Below are 19,050 nucleotides of genomic sequence, written 5' to 3'. Positions count from 1 at the left end.
ACTACTACTACTACTACTACTACTACTACTACTACTACTACTACTACAACTACTACTACTACTACTATTACTACAACTGTAATACTACAATTATTACGGTCGTTGCTACTGATGTGTCGTAAACGTGGGGACGACCGATGCTGCTGAAATATTATTTACCTTGAAGGATCTTCGGTGATCTTCGAGGCTGTGAGTCTTCAGTTTGTGCGTGACAAATTTGAGCATCATTCACCACCCGTCGTCGACCAACCCCTCACGGGTCGCGCGCGCCCGCCACTTCCGGTTTGCGACAACGTCGTGCTGTGCCGCGGATGTTTAGCCGTCCGCCGGCGACGAGATCGTTACGACGACGGCAATCATAGCAATGCGATATCGCGACCGCCGACGACCGACACGGATATCGGTGTTGTTATCGAGGCGAGAACTGCACCGAGACACCGGTAGTCACAGGAACGGGTACGGAGCAGGAGAAACGCGTGACGACAACAGTATTGTTAATTTTTAACGTGATAGTGCTGTGTTATAATAGTACGATCACCACCGTCTTCTTACGATTAGAAACGAAACACCAAATGCAGCAACGGTAGAGACGACTCGGCGCAATGCAATCTCGTGCGGTGCACGGTTCAAACGCTGTGCTCGTACTGTGTCCCGTCGTCCGCGCCGGGAAGATGTGTGAAAAACCAAGCGGCGGCGGCGGCAGATCGTGCGCCGTGAGCAAGCCGAGAACACCCGCCCGCCACCTTAGTTCAACCGTCCTACCCGCCCGCCCACCATCAAGTCGCGCACAAAGGACTACTCGCGCACGCCCCGTGTACACCTTCCGCATAATAACACACACACGCATACACACGCGCGCGCGCGCGCACGATGTTGATGATAATAATAATAATAATAATAGTAGTAGTATGTACGGAATATACACTTTGTAGTAAATCCCGTTGTTGTATACATTTTACTACGCCCGGCTCCCCCGACCCGAAACCGTCATCACCACCAGCCTCCCCCGCCGCACCGTTCGTCGGTCACGGCCTCGTCACCGCCACCGTACGAACGCGCGTGTTTACGCGACGACTGCGTGCAGTGTGCGCGCGTGCGCCGGCCGAGCCAGCTGACCGTGCCCGCGCTCCGGCCCCGGGGACTGATATCCAGACGATCTGTAGCTGGACCCGTTCAACGTGTGAACGTCTTCGTTTTTCAGAAAATTAAATTCTCTGTACAGAACGAATTTTTTGAGATTTCTGAAACACTGATGCCACGCGCACATCGACGTCTTGACGTTCGGGGGGTTAGTTAGCGCGCGCAGTTCAAAACTATAATGCTCGTCGATCCACCGATTTACGGGAGAATTTAAGTATGGTGATTGGACGGGAGACGCCAGGGCCGTATTAGCCATTAGGCACTATAGGCACTGTGCCTAGGGCCCACGAAAATCTGTGGCTACAATTTTTTTGTCATATATTTTTTTTAATTTGTTTATTTGTTATTATTATAAGTTATTACACATATTAGCACAACAAGTAAAATATAATGTATATAAGAAATAACGCCTTAATCGCGTCCTTGTCGGTCAACGACGATACTCATTGACAATATCTTATCTTGGTCTGTAGCACTACCGGTACGCGCACCGCCGCACCATCGTCGTCCCACGAACGTTGAAGTATATATTTTAACAGCGATTATAGCGAGCGCCGAACGACGAACAGCAGTTAGTGCTACACAGTGGTCGCCGGCACCTCACCTAGCGTCCCCCCTCCCCCACACATTTTATGACTGGCGGGCAGCGGTGGCGTTGTTGTTGTTGTTGTTGTTTAGTGAATGAATGCGCGAGAATACGCGTGCGTACAAAAAGGATCGCCGTGAAAGGGCGCGTGGGCCTGCCCCCTGACACAATATATTATACCAGGCGTCGCTACAGACCGACGCGCGCACATATAGATTATAACATAACATTATTATTATACCGCGTTTTTACATACCATGTACTAAGTACGTATGCAGTACGATGTGAGACGTCTGCGTTAAGATATTTTTAATGTATCATATTATAATAATGTTATGTTCTATCTATATTGTACGCGTCATCACAAAATCGTATAATTCGTACGGGCAGTGCTTTAAGTGTGGGGAGGGGAGGTCACGAGGGTCCCCTACCTCTGAAACCGATTAAATCCTGTCCCCTTAAACATATTTTACTCCAAAAACTAAAATTTATGTGTGTATGCTGCATACGATCGAATATGACGACTCCAAATAATATTATTGCCTTTGTTTAAAATATTTATTCACTGTTCTGCAAACATATTATGTTATTTATATTTTATTTTTTCGAAAATGATTAGGCATTGCCCCTGCAGCGTATACGTGTATAATTGGTTACATCGACGATGTAATAATAGGTACTATAATGATCAAAACGACATATTATACTATGTGATAAAATTGATAAAAATGTACGTCCGTAGAATTCATAACGTTGATTGTGTATTATATTTTATATACCTACTAGGTCAGTTTCAAATTATAAGAATATGAATATTTAGACGACGCCCGTGGGCCGTGTTCAGTTTGTACCTGTTGAGACGCCATCCCAACATACTCGCGGTAAGAACTGTTATGTACGGCTATAGCTATACTCGTATGGTGCGGCTATACAAATAGCCTGTGCTCAAGAAACAATAATATCAAAATCACATAAAATAGTTAGACACGTAGTGTTATAACTGTACAAGTGTATACTCAAAATCCCTCTGCAGTCAACACATATAAAAGTATAAAACATAACTTTAGTCTTTGTTCTTTAACACAGGAAGTCGCTGTCTACTTTATGTTTTCATATTTTTATATCGGAATACAATACATGAATACGTTACACTTGTCTGTGTAACATATATGTTAGTGTATACACTGCTTTACTACTCGAAATTTTTCTGTTAAACCGGTATAGATGTGAAGTATTTATTTACAAGACGCATTGGTTTAGACGAGTTAGAGTTCAGGACAAACGTAATACGTGGTGGACGGTGGTTAACCATTTTTACATGTAGTTTATGATGTTGTTTTTTTTACTGTAGTTGAAAGCCTATTGGGTAAAAGTATATATTTTTTTTTGACCTTGATTTGAATACTCAAAAATGTCTCTATAGTCTACATATAACCTCGTTAACATGCATAACAAATTGTTATTAACAAAATATATATTATTTTATACTATACATATAAATATTAAATCATTTTATATAATTCGTATTAACCCATTTTAGTAACACGATCTGAGTTTGGCGTTTGCAGAGTATTTAAAAATGTTTACTGTCCTAACATCAAAAACTTAATTTATTTAAAAATCATGATTAATTATTATCAATTAATATATATTATATAAACCTAATGTAAATAATAATAATTAATAATTTTTTTTTTAAGCTATAGGTAAGTCCTTCGACATAAGTAATTAATAATTATTGATCACTTAGTGGATTAAGCACCCAAACCCTACTACATTGGTACGTCTGTATAGTCAAATAACTAATGAGTGATTATAACGTTGGACTTGAAATTTTAGAGAAATGTAATTAATAAAATATGTATTTAAATTTATCTATATATCGATATATAAATATATCGATATATCTTAGCATATTAAATATATATATATTCAAATTGTTTTTAGTTTATAATAATAAATATTATATATTATATAAATTTATTTTATTTCTCAATTTTAAAATATTATACACCAATTTATTAATTAAAAACATAAATTTACATTTTCATTTTAAATATTAGAGTAATAATATGTTTTTATTAAATAAAAATAAAAATAAATGTCTAGACAAACATTGAAATATATGTCTAATAATGTAATAGATTTTTGTTGTTGAATACTTTTATTTAAGATTTTATTTTGGATTACTTGAACCTTAGAAAATTAATTTAAACTAGAACTAATTCATTTATAAAATTAACAATCATTCCATAATTTTATCAATGATTCTAATGATTCTATCGATAATTAATTATCATATATTATACGTATTATGCTCGTACAAAGTAACCTACACTGGCTATTATTTTAAAATGATAATACACTATACAGTACACTGGCGTATTGTACTATATACATATAAGTATACATTAATATTTAATATTACCTATACATTTAAAATTTGTACTTATAGATAACTCTATAGATTTAAATGATTTGATTAAAATAGTTAATGGATCGTCATAAATCAAATAAATAAAACTTGTATAGTGATTATTTTAACTTCAACTAAATGTGATAAATAAAATAAATTATATTACTCAAAAACATAAGTAAGCTGTAGGTATCTAAATAAAAGCTAATAAAAAGATTTATTTGCAATATAATTAATTATTATAGTAGAATATACTATTTAAGTATAATAAATTTTAATCAAGTTAAATTATTATAAAATTTCTTTATAAATAAGAAGCTTACATTAAAAATAAAAATAAATGTTTATCTAAAATAAATAAATGTACAGAGCCTAAAGGTACTTATTTAAGTATTTTTTTCATAAGTTATTTATATACTCATAATAGTGGAATTTGTATCAATATGTTAATAAGTATATTTTTTAGTTAGATATAATTGTATTTAATTCATAAAAATATAAAAAAGACCATTACTTCATATTTTCTTAGATACCTATATAAATAGCCAAATAGTCAATAGGTATCATTGTATTAATACTATCAATCATAATATATCTTAAGACTTTAGTAGACAATAATTAATAAATAATGAATCATAAAACTTCGTTTCATACACGATACGTTAATATCTAGTTGTCATTTGAAGAAATAAATAAAGTGCCCGAACTTTTAAAAAACTACTAGAACCAAAAATGGTATGTGGGCCTGTCTACTTACCTGGATAATATCTATTTTAAAATTATATGTAAGCTTGATTGCTTCAATTATTATATCAAAATAGATCTTAGTGCAGGGGTCGGAAACCTTTTTAACCACACAGGCCATTTTTTTTTCAATTGTTCATCAAGGGCCACATTAAAAAAAAAAAATTACATATTAAGATATAATACTTATAATTGTATTGCTATTATGAAACGGTTAGATTATATTTTATTTATAAAGGAAAAAGAATTATATAATATTGAAAATTATATGAAAAATGTTATTGAACAAAAGTAAAACATAAAAATTAACCACCTTTGTGCGGGCCATTAAAAATTGCTTTGCGGGCCGCGGGTTGCCGACCCCTATCTTAGTGGATACATATTTATTTCATTATTTAGTTTTTATTAGGTGACAGGTAACAGCCAACAGGTGTCTAAGAATTAGAAAGTATAAACTTTAATTAAACATCAACGAGAATTTAAAATTTATTAGTTACAAAAGTTACAAATTGACTAATATTTATTAGCCTAATTGGGTAATAGACATTAGACAATAATATAGAGATAAATTAATCACCCTATGCACTATGTAGATTGCAGACATGTAGCTTATAAGTTATAATGAGTCTTGATATGACTAAACTTTTCTTTTTAGTACTAAAACACAATTGTTACGTTGGCCAATCTGCTTATCTGTTTATGTTTCAAACCGCAATTGATAAAACACACGTGAGTACCAAGGTTTATAGATAATTTGATAATGATAACAAGCAAAATCATTAGCTACTTTTTTTTACAATTGTTTAATGCCAGTGCACAACTCTAAACTACAATATTATTGATATCATATTAAATATTTGACTATTTACTACTACTTATTTGTGTTTTGTGTTTGACGTGACTCTAGTTTTTTTACAGTTTTCATAATGGTAAGTACTTAATTTTAATTGTATTTAACAATATTATATGTATATATATATACTTAGACCCAAAATGTTACAAATATTATTATTTCGCACTTAATTGTTGATTATATTTCACCATAATATATTTCAATGTTCAATAATTACAATATATTTACTATTTTTAATTATCTAATTTTCCTTCTGGAAAAAATAGAGTTTTTTAATGGATTGTTCCTTGCTCATGATTATCGACTGTAGATAATGGTGTCCAAAAGTAAACACTTAAGCAAAAGTTATTCAAGAGGTTGCAGAAGTTTAAAAATGTTAATCTATATTAATTTCATAGTAAAAATATAAGAAATTGTATGTATTTGTTTGTGATAAAATGTCTGTTTACTTTAAAATTAATATATTATTTGCTCTGTAATAAAACTCCTGCCTCTAATTAACTAATAAATTAACCAATACAACAAATTGCATGCCTAAATTTTAGTCATTATTAAAATTACATGTATTGCTTTCAGACTAAAACCAAAAAAAGTAAAAAAATTCTTAACAAACAATTTGCTGTTATGAAGAAGACAATCAAACCAACAGACACGAGAATGTATATAGTTGTATGATCTTAAAAAACCTATTATTCATTTTATAATAATGTTTCTTTTCTAGAAAAGAAGAAAAACGAACTATTATAAAGAAAAAATTAAATGAAAATAAAACCGTCACCGTTCGTCAAGTGTAATTATTGAAACTTAAAAAATTATGATACAATTTATTCATTGTATTACTATTAATTCATTTTCAGAGCTCAAACAAGTTCAGCCTTGTTTTTCCAGTTTAACACACAGTTAGGACCTCCATATCACATCTTAGTAGATACAAATTTTATCAGTTTTTCTATAAAATATAAAATGGATGTGGTTCAAAACATGATGGATTGTCTATATGCTAAATGTAAGCAAGCCATATTTCATTTTAATGTTTTAATGTTTCTATGATAGTTTAAAAACATTTCTCGTTTTCTAGGTATACCATATGTAACAGATTGTATTGTTGGTGAGTTGGAAAAGTTAGGACAAAAGTATAAAATAGCATTAAAAATTGTTAAAGACCCACGATTCCAAAGAATACAATGTATGCATCCAGGCACATATGCTGATGATTGTTTAGTCCAACGAGTAACCCAGGTAGATGATTAATATGAATCTATTTATAAAAATAAAAATATTAAATATTAGTTTATAGTTAATAAAATGCATTTTTGTTTTTAGCATAAATGTTATATAGTAGCTACATGTGATAGGGATTTAAAGAGGCGTATTAGAAAAATTCCTGGTGTGCCGATTATGTACATTGCCCAAAGAAGGTAAGTTTACTGTGATTTTTATTTGTATTTTCTCTAATTATTTTAATATTTTTCAGATATACCATTGAAAGAATGCCTGATGCTTATGGCGCTCCTAAAAAATAATATGTAATAAAACATTTATCAATCATTTAATAAATATTTATAATATTTTAATGACTTTAGTTTTTTAATTTTAACAAAATTAATATTTATATTTTTGTATACAATACAAAATAAAATATACTGACTAGTAATATAACTATTAATTGAATATGATTATCATGTTAAATTAGGTCTTTAGGTTATTACCATTTTGAAGTTACTTTCTAAGTATAATATTAATAAATAACGAATAAAATTAATTAATTTATATTAACTTATAATGTTGTGATAGTTAGAATATTTTAATATAAAAGATTAATTTGATATTGGTCTAGTTTTATAAAATAATATAGGTTGTTGAGAACTCGTCACATTTTAAAATTAGTTTCAACAGTTGATAATTTATGATGAGATAAGATTTACATAATAAATGAATAGCATTTTATTGGTTAGAACTTAATTTTAATAATGTATAGCATAATTAATTAAAATTAAAAAAGAATAACTTTTAATATTTTTTGATATTCACACAAAATACGTGTAAAACTAATACTACATCACTGTTGTGATTAATATTCATTAAAATTCTATTTGGAACAAATATTTAATGCTATTTAAAAAACAAATTATTTGAAAAAGTAATTTAAACTTCAATCCACAAAGTTTTTTGTTACAACTACTCATTAATTCTATAATAACTAGTAATAATATTTCTTCTTAACATTTACCTACATTTATAATCAAAATATTAATTTAAAGAATATTATGTGATAATTATTATTTATATATATTTTTAGTCACTTTTTCAAAAATGGTATAGAAACTATCTTAAAAATCAAAAGAATTAAATTTATCTTGAAGCTCTATTCTATTTTTAATTACAAAATATTTGTACTTAATGTATCTCAAAAATAATAAGGCTGTAATGTTTACTTTTTATTTAAAAATATTTTTCAATTTGATAAATCTTACTATAATATAATTTTTATTTTTTAGTAAATTCACACTTATATTGATCAAGTAATTTTTGATGATCAAATTGGTGTTTAGAAAATCGAATGTGCAAAATTAAACAAAAATAGTAAACAGAAAAATGCTTAAAAAGAATAGAAATATTGTAAATACTATTATTAAAAAAACCTGGGAACTCGCTATGCAATTATATAATTATAGACATGCTATACCTTAAAAATATTCTAAATATTTGAAATTTCAATAAAACAATATTAAATTATTTTAGGCTAGTCTATAAAAAAAAAAATAATAAATGTTATATTTTTATAGTTTTAGGATTTGATACACTTAAAAACTTTGTATTAAATTTTTAAGTTTATTGGTCGTGCTTAAAAAAAATAATTAATATTTGAAGAAAATTACCAAGATGGTCTATCTCATTAGTCATTAGTAATTTTTACCAAGTATACAATAATTAAGTTTGAAAATAAACAAATTCAGGAATAACCCGAATAACCGAATAAATGAATAATATCACATTATAGTTGTGTACTTGTTATTTGATAATTGATAAAAATGAATTTTCGTTCTGTTGTTCCCTCAATTTCTTTGTTTCTTCCACGATAAGAATGTAATAATATGATAAGAATAATTCATACCGTAAAGAATAGATGTGTAATATCACATGGCAATGTAATTCTTTGCCTCCATAGTCCACCTCCAACCGGTATTCCATAATTTCGTCACCGCTGTTTAATGTAAAGTAAATACTATCAAATACCAACTGTACAAACTACAAACTAATATTTTATGTCCATCCACTCTGTTATAAAATTTAAAATTATTTACAAACACAGAGCACTTATGTTTATTTTTGGTAATAAATAATTATTATTGTACATTGTAGTTGTACCCAAGTGGTCAAGAGTGCTAACTTTAATTTCACAATGGATAACGAAAAAACGTTTGACAAATTACCTGTTGAAGTGAGTATGAATTTGATTATTAATGTAAAGAATACAGATCTTATATCCTATATATTGTACATCATAGTATAATGTCAATAAATCATTGAGATTTGAGAATGCCTGTTTGACATTAAATGTTTAAATTACCATTTAGCTATTACCTATTAATTTTGCTTTTTCTCATATATAATAATACGTTTATGTGAATTGATTATTTTTAAATTCTATTAGTTATTAGTAGCTGTAGCTAAGAATTCATGTCGATATTCATATAATGTGATACATTATGCATTTACTTTGGACACCTATTGAATTTTTCTTTTTTTATTAATATAAATTACTATATTGAGTAAATACACAACTCTACCTACAACTTCTTAAACTTTACTAGGATGGCCACTGAAATATGTAATGAACGTTATTTAATAATTTGACTAGGTAAAAGTATTAATGTGAATTATACATTACCTTACTTAGCTCAACTTAGCTCTTATAATATTTTAAAGCACTTCCAATAATTCTGTTTATAAATACTGATCATGTTTAACTCTTATTTGTTCTTTATACATTTTAATTTGAAATGTTTTTGTCAACAGATGATATCTCACATATTTGAATTTTTAGAATTTAAAGACAAAAAAGTTGCATCAAGTGTTTGTTGGTCGTGGTATGATGCGTCTATTCAGCCAAGGTTTTTAAAAAATGAAGTTATATGTCTAAAAGACATGAATAATGACAAAATTCATGATGTGCTCAAAATATACACCAAAAGCTTGCTCCCTTTTTTTGCGTTTAGGATATGTGGTCTTGGAGTAAAAATTCAAGATGTAGAAGAAGATGATGCAGCAAGTTCAATAAATAAAAATCATTGGAATTGGGTGTACACTGTATGGCCATTGTTAGCCGCCAAAGTCATTTACCTAGAATTTTTTGACACAGTAGAATTTAATGACGACATATTACCTGCGTTATTAAATGTAACTCAACAATTGAAAGTATTGAAAATTCATAATCTTCAGTACAGTTCTAAAAAAGAACTTTATAAAGTAAACAGACTTCAATCACTTGAAGAACTAGTGTTAGATAATCTTCAAACACACAATATCGATAAAAATAAATTACTGGGAATAATACCGGAACAACTTCGTAAGCTTTGTCTGAAGTCTATGTGGAGCAGTAAGTTTATTATTGAAGATTTAACCAATATACTTAAATTTTGTTCATCTCACCTTGAAAGCCTTGAGCTTATTGATGTAGATGTGACACCTGAGTTGATGGAATCAATCGTGAGCCTTAATATGAAGCTGAAAAAGTTTAGCTTATTCCTGGCGGATTCTATGCATTATGACCATGAACCAGAAATAATATTACCACTATTTAAAACACAATGGCCATTAGTTGATTTGACATTATGTGCTGAATGCTTAACTTATGAACATTTATACGTTATTACCAGTACTTTCAAAGACCTAGAAAAATTATCAGTATCTGGAAGATCTGGAACGTCATTTGAAGTCATGGTTGGGATTAGTGGATCATCGTTTGATTCATTAACAAAATTAACAGATTCAATTGATTCACTAACAAAATTAAAATCTCTTTATATCGGAGTTGAGAGATAAAAAGAAAGATGCTTATGGAACATTTTAATAGAACAAATGTTGAATTTGAGAATCAATGATCACTATACTCTGTCCAGCAAGAGGACATGCCACGATCCAACGTTCTGCACATTCTACAAGACACTACCATAGTGGAACCAGTCTTTCCATATGAGGATGTGCAAATTAAATTTTGATTTGACTGTACCTATTGTTTTTTTGCTGAGCAATTTAGTTTCTTTAGATCTTATCTAATTAAGACTGATCTGAATAAAACTATATTTTATAATAATTATAAATTATAAATAAATTAATAAACTATTTATCTTGCATCTAGATTGGAGCCTTACATTTTAAACAGAAATTAATTTAAGACTGTACAATTTATTTAATTGCTTAAAACCAAAATAAATGGGATATGTGAATAGAATTTATCATTATTTTATTTAAAAAACTTAATACTTACCTGTCGTTTAATTTTATTTTAGTCTTATGAAAATATATTTTTCCTGTACAAAAAATTGTGTATTAGCGTTTGCTTTGTTATATTGCTATTTATTTTATAAATCAAGATAAAGGATAAATTCAGTCAATGGAAATTATCAAGTTGCACCTTGGAAGTATATCTTATAAAATATTTCACTATTTGATTGTATTCCATAATTATAAATAAATCCCAATAAAAAAAGCACATTTTTCTCTTCATCCTTTTTTAATGGCGCTGATGTCATCTCGAATTCCTAAGACAAAATTTTATTCAGTAGTATATCTATTACTCACCCCCAAACCACCAGATGTTCATTTTATCACTAATTTATCCTAATTTTACTTTCTGTATTTCTAGTTAATATGTTTATTTTAGTCAATTGTAATTTAAAAATAGTTTTATAATGTATACCTAAGCATTAGGTGTGAAAGTGTCATGGATTTAACAGCTCTGGTACATCTCATTACATTGTGGCTAACCTGGTCCTCTTCTCTTATATCAGATATCCATAACTTTACCATGTTCATATTGTTGGGCCATTCAAAAGTTGTTAGTCATTAGAGTCGATGATTTTTATTTATCCAAGCTGGTTTCATTATCTGTTGTATTTCATATTATTCATGATTCGTGATGTAACATTTAGCAAGACACTTTGGATGGTTGCAGGCCCGGATTAATATTATGTAGGCCCTAGACTCAGATGATTTAAGAAGCATTCTCTTTGAGAGAGGAAGTGTTGAATTTCACTGTTAAGCTTTTTAAAACAAAAGTATTTTTGACATATAAATCAAATCTTAACTTTTTTATATCATAATAATTTTCTTATATACATAATATTTTACTTGTGTTAACGTTTTTGTAGACCCTAGGCATAGTACCTAAATGTGGCTGATACGGTCCTGGATGGTTGTTTTATAAAATTTATTTATGAGCAAATTTTTAAGTCTATTGAGATATGGTAATTTGAAGTCTGGTTAAAAAGTTTTACCGACTTTGAACCTGAGGTATCTTAACTCACCCACTTAAATAACTTATAACATTAGACACAAGTTAACCATAGGATTGGTGACATTGCCTTTAATTATTATTCAACAATAGACATTTTCTAATAAATTGAAAAAGGTATTTGCTTGTCATAAGTTATTCTATTATGGTTGTTTAAGTAGTAACTAAAACAAAAACAAAAATGGCATTTAAAACTAAATATAACTATTGTTCCCTGGGTATATAATTTTGATTTGCATTTTTTTTATTTAACTTTATTACAGTTTGAAATTAATTTTTTGATGTAATGCTCACCACTTGTATTAACATAGAATATAATATAATAATAAATTATTGTTTTGATTGTATAATAAATAATTTATAAAAATGTTATTTATTTAAAAATTTTTATAAAGCATTAATATAAAATTAGTACATACAAATAAGTGTTTACACATTGCATTAAAAAAATAATAATGAAATCTATTTTATATTAATTGTTGAGTAATGTTAGTTATTACAAATGATAATTTTACTATGTTTTCTATTTTTTTTTTTTTTTTTTTATATAAATAATATTTGTTGAAGTTAAAAAAAATTAATACTTATTTGTCAATAAATTCATAAAATATACATTTAATTATAATAATATAAACAGGTGCTACACAAGAAGGAAATAAATAAAAAATATTTAGACAAATAGTAATTTGTATGTGTATTGTTATTATCAAGTAAAAAAAAATTTCCAACAAAAAAATTATTTGCAGTAAAAGCAAATTTATTTTATTATTAAGTTTATGCTTAAAGTTTTACTTTTGATCCAATTAGAGTATTAGGATGTTAGTTATATTATATGTGCAGTCTTTCTTTTGGATCTGAAAACATGAAATTATTCTATAAATAAAAATAATAATTTATTGTCTATATTTTTACTTACCAGAGACATTTTTATATGTTAACATTTCTAATATCCTCTAGTGTTGACCTAAAATAAATAAAATTATTAAGTAAATAACTGATGTTGAAAATTTAACTAAAATTGTTTGTTGAGTTATATTCTACTATTTTAGAATAAAAAACATTACTTACAATATCGTCGATTTTCAAAATGCTGCGTACGGTTTCGGAAGCCAAAGTTATAGCACTAATTGATACCAATAGTGGTTGTACAACATTTTCTTCCAGAATATTAGTTATTGCTCCCTGCAAAATACAATTGAATAATTAGTTTTAGCATACTATGCACACATTAAAAAATTCCAACAATTACCTTTCGCACATTAATACCGGCAGTAACTTCACCTTGGGAGTGTCTATTACGTAACTCAGTAACTGTAGTGATGGGATTAAGACCAGCATTTTCAGCTAATGTTAAAGGTATGACTTCTAAAGCTTGTGCAAAAGCTCTGTAACAGTATGCATCGACTCCAGTAACCAATCTTGCAAGTTCAGCTAATTTTAAGCTGATTTCGATTTCAGGTGCTCCACCGCCAGCTAACAATGCTCTAAAATGGTTGGGATTTTATTGATATAAAAAGTATACCATTGATAATTCACTTTTCAACAACTCACCTATGTTTCACTAAACATCTGATAACACACAATGCATCATGAATTGAACGTTCAGCTTCTTCCAAGACTAATTTATTAGAACCTCGTACTATAATACTAACTGTCCTACCCGGGTTGTTGATGCCAGTGATTTGTACAAAATGGCTATTACCAGTCATGACATCTTCCACCAAGTCTGCTGATACTAGGTTTTCGGCAACAAAGTGATCAAGACTTGCAATTGGTCTACAATTCAATGTCTGGAATATAATTTTATCAAGTTATTTCTATGTTAAGATTTATTTTTACATTTCAAAAACATACCTTGCAAACATAATCAATATCTTCTCGCTCTATATTATTAATAACCATACATTTTATTTTGTCTAAGAAATGTATAGCCAATTCAGATAATGCATCACGCAATATTGACTTTTGAATCAATAAAACATTACAACCAGCTTTTTTGATTTGTTTAACAATGTTCAAAATATAAGCGCGTTCTTCACGCAATACACGGTCCATAGCAGTATAATCAGATACCACTACATTATAATCCATCTAAAATAAAAACAAAGTTAGTTATTAAAGCATTCTATGATAAACAAATTATGTATAAACTCATGACGTAAAATAATTTTAATAATTATGTGCAAGAACATAGATTAGAATTAAAGACTCAATAACAACTCTATAATTTAAATAAGTAAATTTTAACAGAAAACCCCCAACTAAGATAAACTACGATCTTCTGACAAGATTTAGTCAGTACTCCGATTAAAATAAGTTATCAACTACTATCAAGTTAACATCATTTCTATACAGAAATACATTTTTATTAGTTTCTCAGAATTAAACAGAACGTAACAATTTGATTACCACTTCATATAATCAGGAATTTAAGATAAATATATTACATAAGTTAAAACAAACATCATTGATATCAGAATTTAAAAATTCACTATCTTTGTAATTATTATTGATTGAAAATAATTCAATAATTACTTTTTCATTGTATATTAAAACCGCTGTTAATAATTATTAGATGATAAATGATGTATTATCAATTTAATCTATAATAATAAAAATTAACAATTTACAAAATAACAAATTTATCGTATACTTAAAAAAATACAAAGACATAAAATAAAAATTTTTACAGTATTATAATATAAGAAGATCAAAGTCTTATCATATTTTGAAGCATTATATAATTAACTATGTATGTATATAATAAATAACACAATTATGTAAAATGTTAATGATTAACACATTCACATTCAAAAATAAATAACATACAAATTATAATAGATAATACACATTTTATTTAGTACAGATCAATTATTTATTCATAGGTAAAACTTGTTTCTCATTACACATAAAACAATCTTTTAATATGATTTTCCTGACCAAAAAAACCATAGATAATGTAAGTGTCAATAATGATGTCCATTTCAATAATATTTCACCGAGATTAATACTAATAGAAGTCTGTTGTAAAGTTCTCTTTATGTCATCAGGTAGTTTGTCGACTTTTACTTCTATCCATGCTACTGGCAGTATAATTCCCTGTTTGAAATTTTTGAAATGCGATATTCCATCAGCTTTCTTTAACATGATATTCACTTGAAACCTGGATCGGCCTCCCAGGGATACTCCCAACTTAGAATGAACATCTAAAAAGGTCTCATGCAGTTCAGGATCAGGGGACAGTCCATGAATGTCTCTTCTTAGCTCAGGGTCGCCTAAATAGAAATGCGGAAACGACATTATTACTGGGGCGCCATTGCACGGAGATGAATTGAATACTCCCGATGGCGGAAACGTTTCTGAAGTATAATAACAGTCGTTATCTGGATTTGTGTTGGGTGTATCGAACACGTTTCTGGGTGCTTGAAAACGGAATGCCGTCACCCCGGGAACCGTTTCGATGTCTTCCTTGTAAACGAGTGGGAACCGACGGCACAGATCCATGTGGAAAACAAACAGTTTCGACTTGCGACTCAACGTGGTCGGCGGAAACTGAGACCCGTCACTTCCATCCAACCTGTTGCACTCGTCCGTCTTCCACACGTTCAGTGTATCCAGCCCGTTGTAGCGAGTAATGACGCCAAGCTTGTTTAGATTTCCGACACCACTGTGGATCGTGATGCGGTCGGGCGACATGCCGCGCCGTCCGGTAATTATTCCGAATCTTGACAGCCGAGCATCTCTGTGCACCGTCGACGCTAGACCTTGAGCCAGAGTGTATAAACTGTCCTCGTAACCCCAAAAATAGTCGTTAATCTTTAGGTGTAGGAACGGCTTTACCTTAAACCCGTCCAAAAACAGCGACATAAACTTTTGTGTGAGGTAAAACGTGTCGGCGCTCTTCGATATAGCGCTGATTAGCGGCAAGTTCGGTACAGTTATGGTTAAACGTTCCGGGTCGCCCTGAGACATTTCGGGTACGAACTCGTTACTCCTCCGCTCCTGGTACGTGACAGTACCGTTGGCGTTGAACTCTACGTTAATCCGTTCAACCGTTTCCCTGTATACGAACGGACCCAGTTCTTGGACTATGGGTGTATCGCCGTATTTCAATACCTGGTTGATGTTGGTATAGTTAAATGGATAAATCGACACGTACGGCTTGACGGACGGGTTTAGCCACATGTTGTATGAAGCACTACCCTGCGTTATGGTCACGAACTGTAAGATTTGAAACATGTAAAACTCCGTAAACCACATTATTATCGTAAATATTCCACTTAAGGCAATCAACACAACCAGCAACAGAAACCCGGAAGGTATGGAATTGTGACCGGTTTCGCAAAGCTCATGTTTCTTGGTCGACGAACGCTCGCGTTCCAGAGTCCCGATTTTTATGATACCACTATTGCAAAATTTCAGCTTTTCTAGTAATTTTACAGCTGACCAACCACTCGCGGAATTCATTTTCACATCGTTAGATTTATCACACGTTCCTTGCAGCATTTTGATCGAAATTAAATAATTTTCTACGATGTATAATTTACTATTCGAAAGGTTATTCACATAAAACACAACACTGTATTAATTCATTTTTACTATTAAAATAATATATTTATGAAACGTTGTTTCTTTACAACAATACTAGCGCAGTCATATTTCAATAAATAATAAATATATACTGATGTAAATTATCACTAATATTTTTTTTATTTCCTACGTGCTAGATAGATAAATAGACATTGGACTTGATAAACATTTACAGCTCAATGACAAATGGTTCGGTTCGGAATAGCTCATAATAAAAACAATGTTGAATAATAGTTAGAACAAAAGATTGAAATTGAAATCTTATTAAAGATCAAAGGGTATCAAGCATATAACAATATATTGTACGTCTTTAGTCAATATTCACACCTTACGAAGTGTTTCTGTTAAACACGTATTAAATCAATAACTTAAATAATGATTGAGGGAATATATTTAAATGGATAATTAATAAACATAACCTATATAAACATTTAATTAGGAATACATTTGTATAACGTTATTATGCACGTTAAAAACTTCAAAAATAATTTAAAAATAAAACTATAAAAGCACTCTTAAAAAAAATGTGATGTAACATAATATAATACTTTTATTTTTTATAATTAATCAGTTAAAGTAACATTAGACTAATATTACTTTTGTTATAAGTAGTAATCATACATTTCATATATCTCTATCTGGCATAAATCCATCATGTGCATAAAACTATGAATAATTTACGATAAAATAAATTTACAAATTTATCAAATCACAATTTATATTTATATTTAATACTACATTGTTAATAATTAATCTATCAAATTTTCAGTAGTCTTTATTAAGAGAACGTTCAGTATTTGTTGTATCTATATAACTAATGCAAAACATGGAAAATGTAATGTTCAAAAAAAATCTATTTTACTTTTATTCTACTTTAATATAATTATTGAGTGTATTTAATGTTACTAAATTTAATAATAAAAATAATATTGATGCACCCTAGAAAATATCCTTGCCATTAAATTTGATGATAGGTCAAAATCACTTCAATATTAAAATTATATGAAAATACATTGAACAAAATTTACTCAAGATACTTCTTATCATTAAAAAGACATAGATAACACATACCGGTATAACAACACTTGAAAAATTATACATAATTTATAATACCAAACAAAAAATAATAATAATTAAGAGTATTTAATTTTGGAAATAATTGTTATTTCAAAATTATGTAATGATGAACTAATTTACATGTGTAAAGATCATAATTTAAAAAAATACATTATAATATTACATTTTAAAATAAAATAATTAATATTATAATAATGACAACAAACATAAAAATCATAAAGGAATAATTTAAATAAACATAGAAAGATAAAATTGTTTATACTTTTATTTAATAAAAATATAAGAATAGAAAAAATTTTTACAGAAGAAATTTCTAGTTTTACTATACATATTTTTTCAATACAAGCAAAATTTAAAAAGTATTATCAACAAGAAACAATATAATATTTAAATACTAATAACTTAGATTTATAAGAACAAATCATTCGACAAGAGTTGTTAGTTAAGTGTCCTAAGGTTTGTATAACGTCATTAATGATATTTTGTTAACAGTACTTAATCATACATCTTTTTTAAATTGTTTTAAAATTTCAGAAAAAATATTATACTCAATCATCTGTAAAAATGTCGTACAGGTGTCCTAAGTTCAATTCATCATAGTCATTTAAATAATATTATTTTTTAACAATCAATACACTTCAGAGAAAGTTTCAAATCATACGATATAAATCGTAATTAGGTGTCCTAAGGCTTATATATCATCACATAGTAATTGATTAAAATAGATAATTTTAGTAACATCAGATTAAATTTAAATTAGAATCATAATTTTCATATGTCCCTATCTAGCTTAATGTCATCATATGTCACAGATATCATTATTAAACCTTAAATATTCATTAGCTTCTTTTAGACATTAAATAACTAAATATTTAACTTTTTAATATTCAGATAAAAAGCACAAATCATTCGACAAGTGTCGTAATTAGGTGTCCTAAGGCTTGTATGTCATCATTAAAGATATTTTAAAAATAAATAAATACTAATTGTAGATCTTTTTTAATTGTTTTAGACTTCAGATAGAATGTTATACTCAATCATCTTTAAAGATGTCGTACAGGTGTCCTAAGTTCAATTCATCATAGTCAATTAAATAATATTATTTTTTAACAATCAATACACTTCAG

At 29.0% G+C, this 19,050-nt stretch overlaps 5 protein-coding genes across 6 annotated transcripts in view; 2 read left to right on the top strand and 3 right to left on the bottom strand.

Moving 5' to 3' along the window:
* Positions 1–695, bottom strand: part of LOC112592532 — a 14,728-nt gene extending 14,033 nt beyond the window's left edge. Inside the window, exon 1 of the mRNA XM_025336617.1 lies at positions 160–695. Within this exon, the coding sequence (XP_025192402.1) occupies positions 160–228 (69 nt within the window). The 5' untranslated portion in view covers positions 229–695. The remainder of the gene's footprint in view (positions 1–159) is intronic.
* A 4,970-nt stretch (positions 696–5,665) lies between these two features.
* On the top strand, positions 5,666–7,314 carry LOC112592539 (rRNA-processing protein FCF1 homolog). The gene is made up of 7 exons (XM_025336627.1): positions 5,666–5,815; positions 6,316–6,398; positions 6,461–6,529; positions 6,597–6,745; positions 6,818–6,978; positions 7,063–7,157; positions 7,214–7,314. The coding sequence occupies exons 1-7, from the start codon at positions 5,813–5,815 to the stop codon at positions 7,260–7,262; spliced, it is 609 nt and encodes a 202-aa protein (XP_025192412.1). The 5' UTR covers positions 5,666–5,812; the 3' UTR covers positions 7,263–7,314.
* A 1,600-nt stretch (positions 7,315–8,914) lies between these two features.
* On the top strand, positions 8,915–11,102 carry LOC112592531. The gene is made up of 2 exons (XM_025336616.1): positions 8,915–9,181; positions 9,760–11,102. The coding sequence occupies exons 1-2, from the start codon at positions 9,143–9,145 to the stop codon at positions 10,783–10,785; spliced, it is 1,065 nt and encodes a 354-aa protein (XP_025192401.1). The 5' UTR covers positions 8,915–9,142; the 3' UTR covers positions 10,786–11,102.
* A 1,855-nt stretch (positions 11,103–12,957) lies between these two features.
* LOC112592529 (T-complex protein 1 subunit delta) overlaps positions 12,958–19,050 on the bottom strand; it is a 9,904-nt gene continuing 3,811 nt past the window's right edge. The window contains exons 6-11 of one of the 2 annotated variants that reach the window (XM_025336612.1): positions 14,111–14,347; positions 13,808–14,046; positions 13,506–13,740; positions 13,325–13,438; positions 13,173–13,220; positions 12,958–13,129 (exon numbers count right to left, since the gene is read on the bottom strand). In XM_025336612.1, coding sequence (XP_025192397.1) covers positions 13,200–13,220; positions 13,325–13,438; positions 13,506–13,740; positions 13,808–14,046; positions 14,111–14,347 — 846 coding nt within the window. In that variant the 3' untranslated portion in view covers positions 12,958–13,129; positions 13,173–13,199. The remainder of the gene's footprint in view (positions 13,130–13,172; positions 13,221–13,324; positions 13,439–13,505; positions 13,741–13,807; positions 14,047–14,110; positions 14,348–19,050) is intronic. The other variant, XM_025336611.1, reaches the window with a different exon arrangement.
* Positions 15,074–16,936, bottom strand: LOC112592528 (lysosome membrane protein 2-like). The gene has a single exon (XM_025336610.1). The coding sequence runs from the start codon at positions 16,760–16,762 to the stop codon at positions 15,128–15,130; it is 1,635 nt and encodes a 544-aa protein (XP_025192395.1). The 5' UTR covers positions 16,763–16,936; the 3' UTR covers positions 15,074–15,127.

Source organism: Melanaphis sacchari, unplaced genomic scaffold (genome assembly GCF_002803265.2).
Source record: "Melanaphis sacchari strain LSU unplaced genomic scaffold, SCAv2.0 Contig178_pilon_pilon, whole genome shotgun sequence".
NCBI lineage: Eukaryota > Metazoa > Arthropoda > Insecta > Hemiptera > Aphididae > Melanaphis > Melanaphis sacchari.
This window is presented reverse-complemented; position numbering and strand designations above follow the sequence as displayed.

Excerpts from the sequence above, each read along its gene's own strand:
- LOC112592531 (XM_025336616.1), top strand. The coding sequence starts at position 9,143 with ATGGATAACGAAAAAACGTTTGACAAATTACCTGTTGAA. Across the intron at positions 9,182-9,759 it reads TTGACAAATTACCTGTTGAA|ATGATATCTCACATATTTGA; the intron begins GTGAGTATGAAT and ends TTTTGTCAACAG.
- LOC112592528 (XM_025336610.1), bottom strand. The coding sequence starts at position 16,762 with ATGCTGCAAGGAACGTGTGATAAATCTAACGATGTGAAAATGAATTCC.
- LOC112592539 (XM_025336627.1), top strand. Across the intron at positions 6,746-6,817 it reads GGATTGTCTATATGCTAAAT|GTATACCATATGTAACAGAT; the intron begins GTAAGCAAGCCA and ends CTCGTTTTCTAG. Across the intron at positions 7,158-7,213 it reads ATGTACATTGCCCAAAGAAG|ATATACCATTGAAAGAATGC; the intron begins GTAAGTTTACTG and ends AATATTTTTCAG.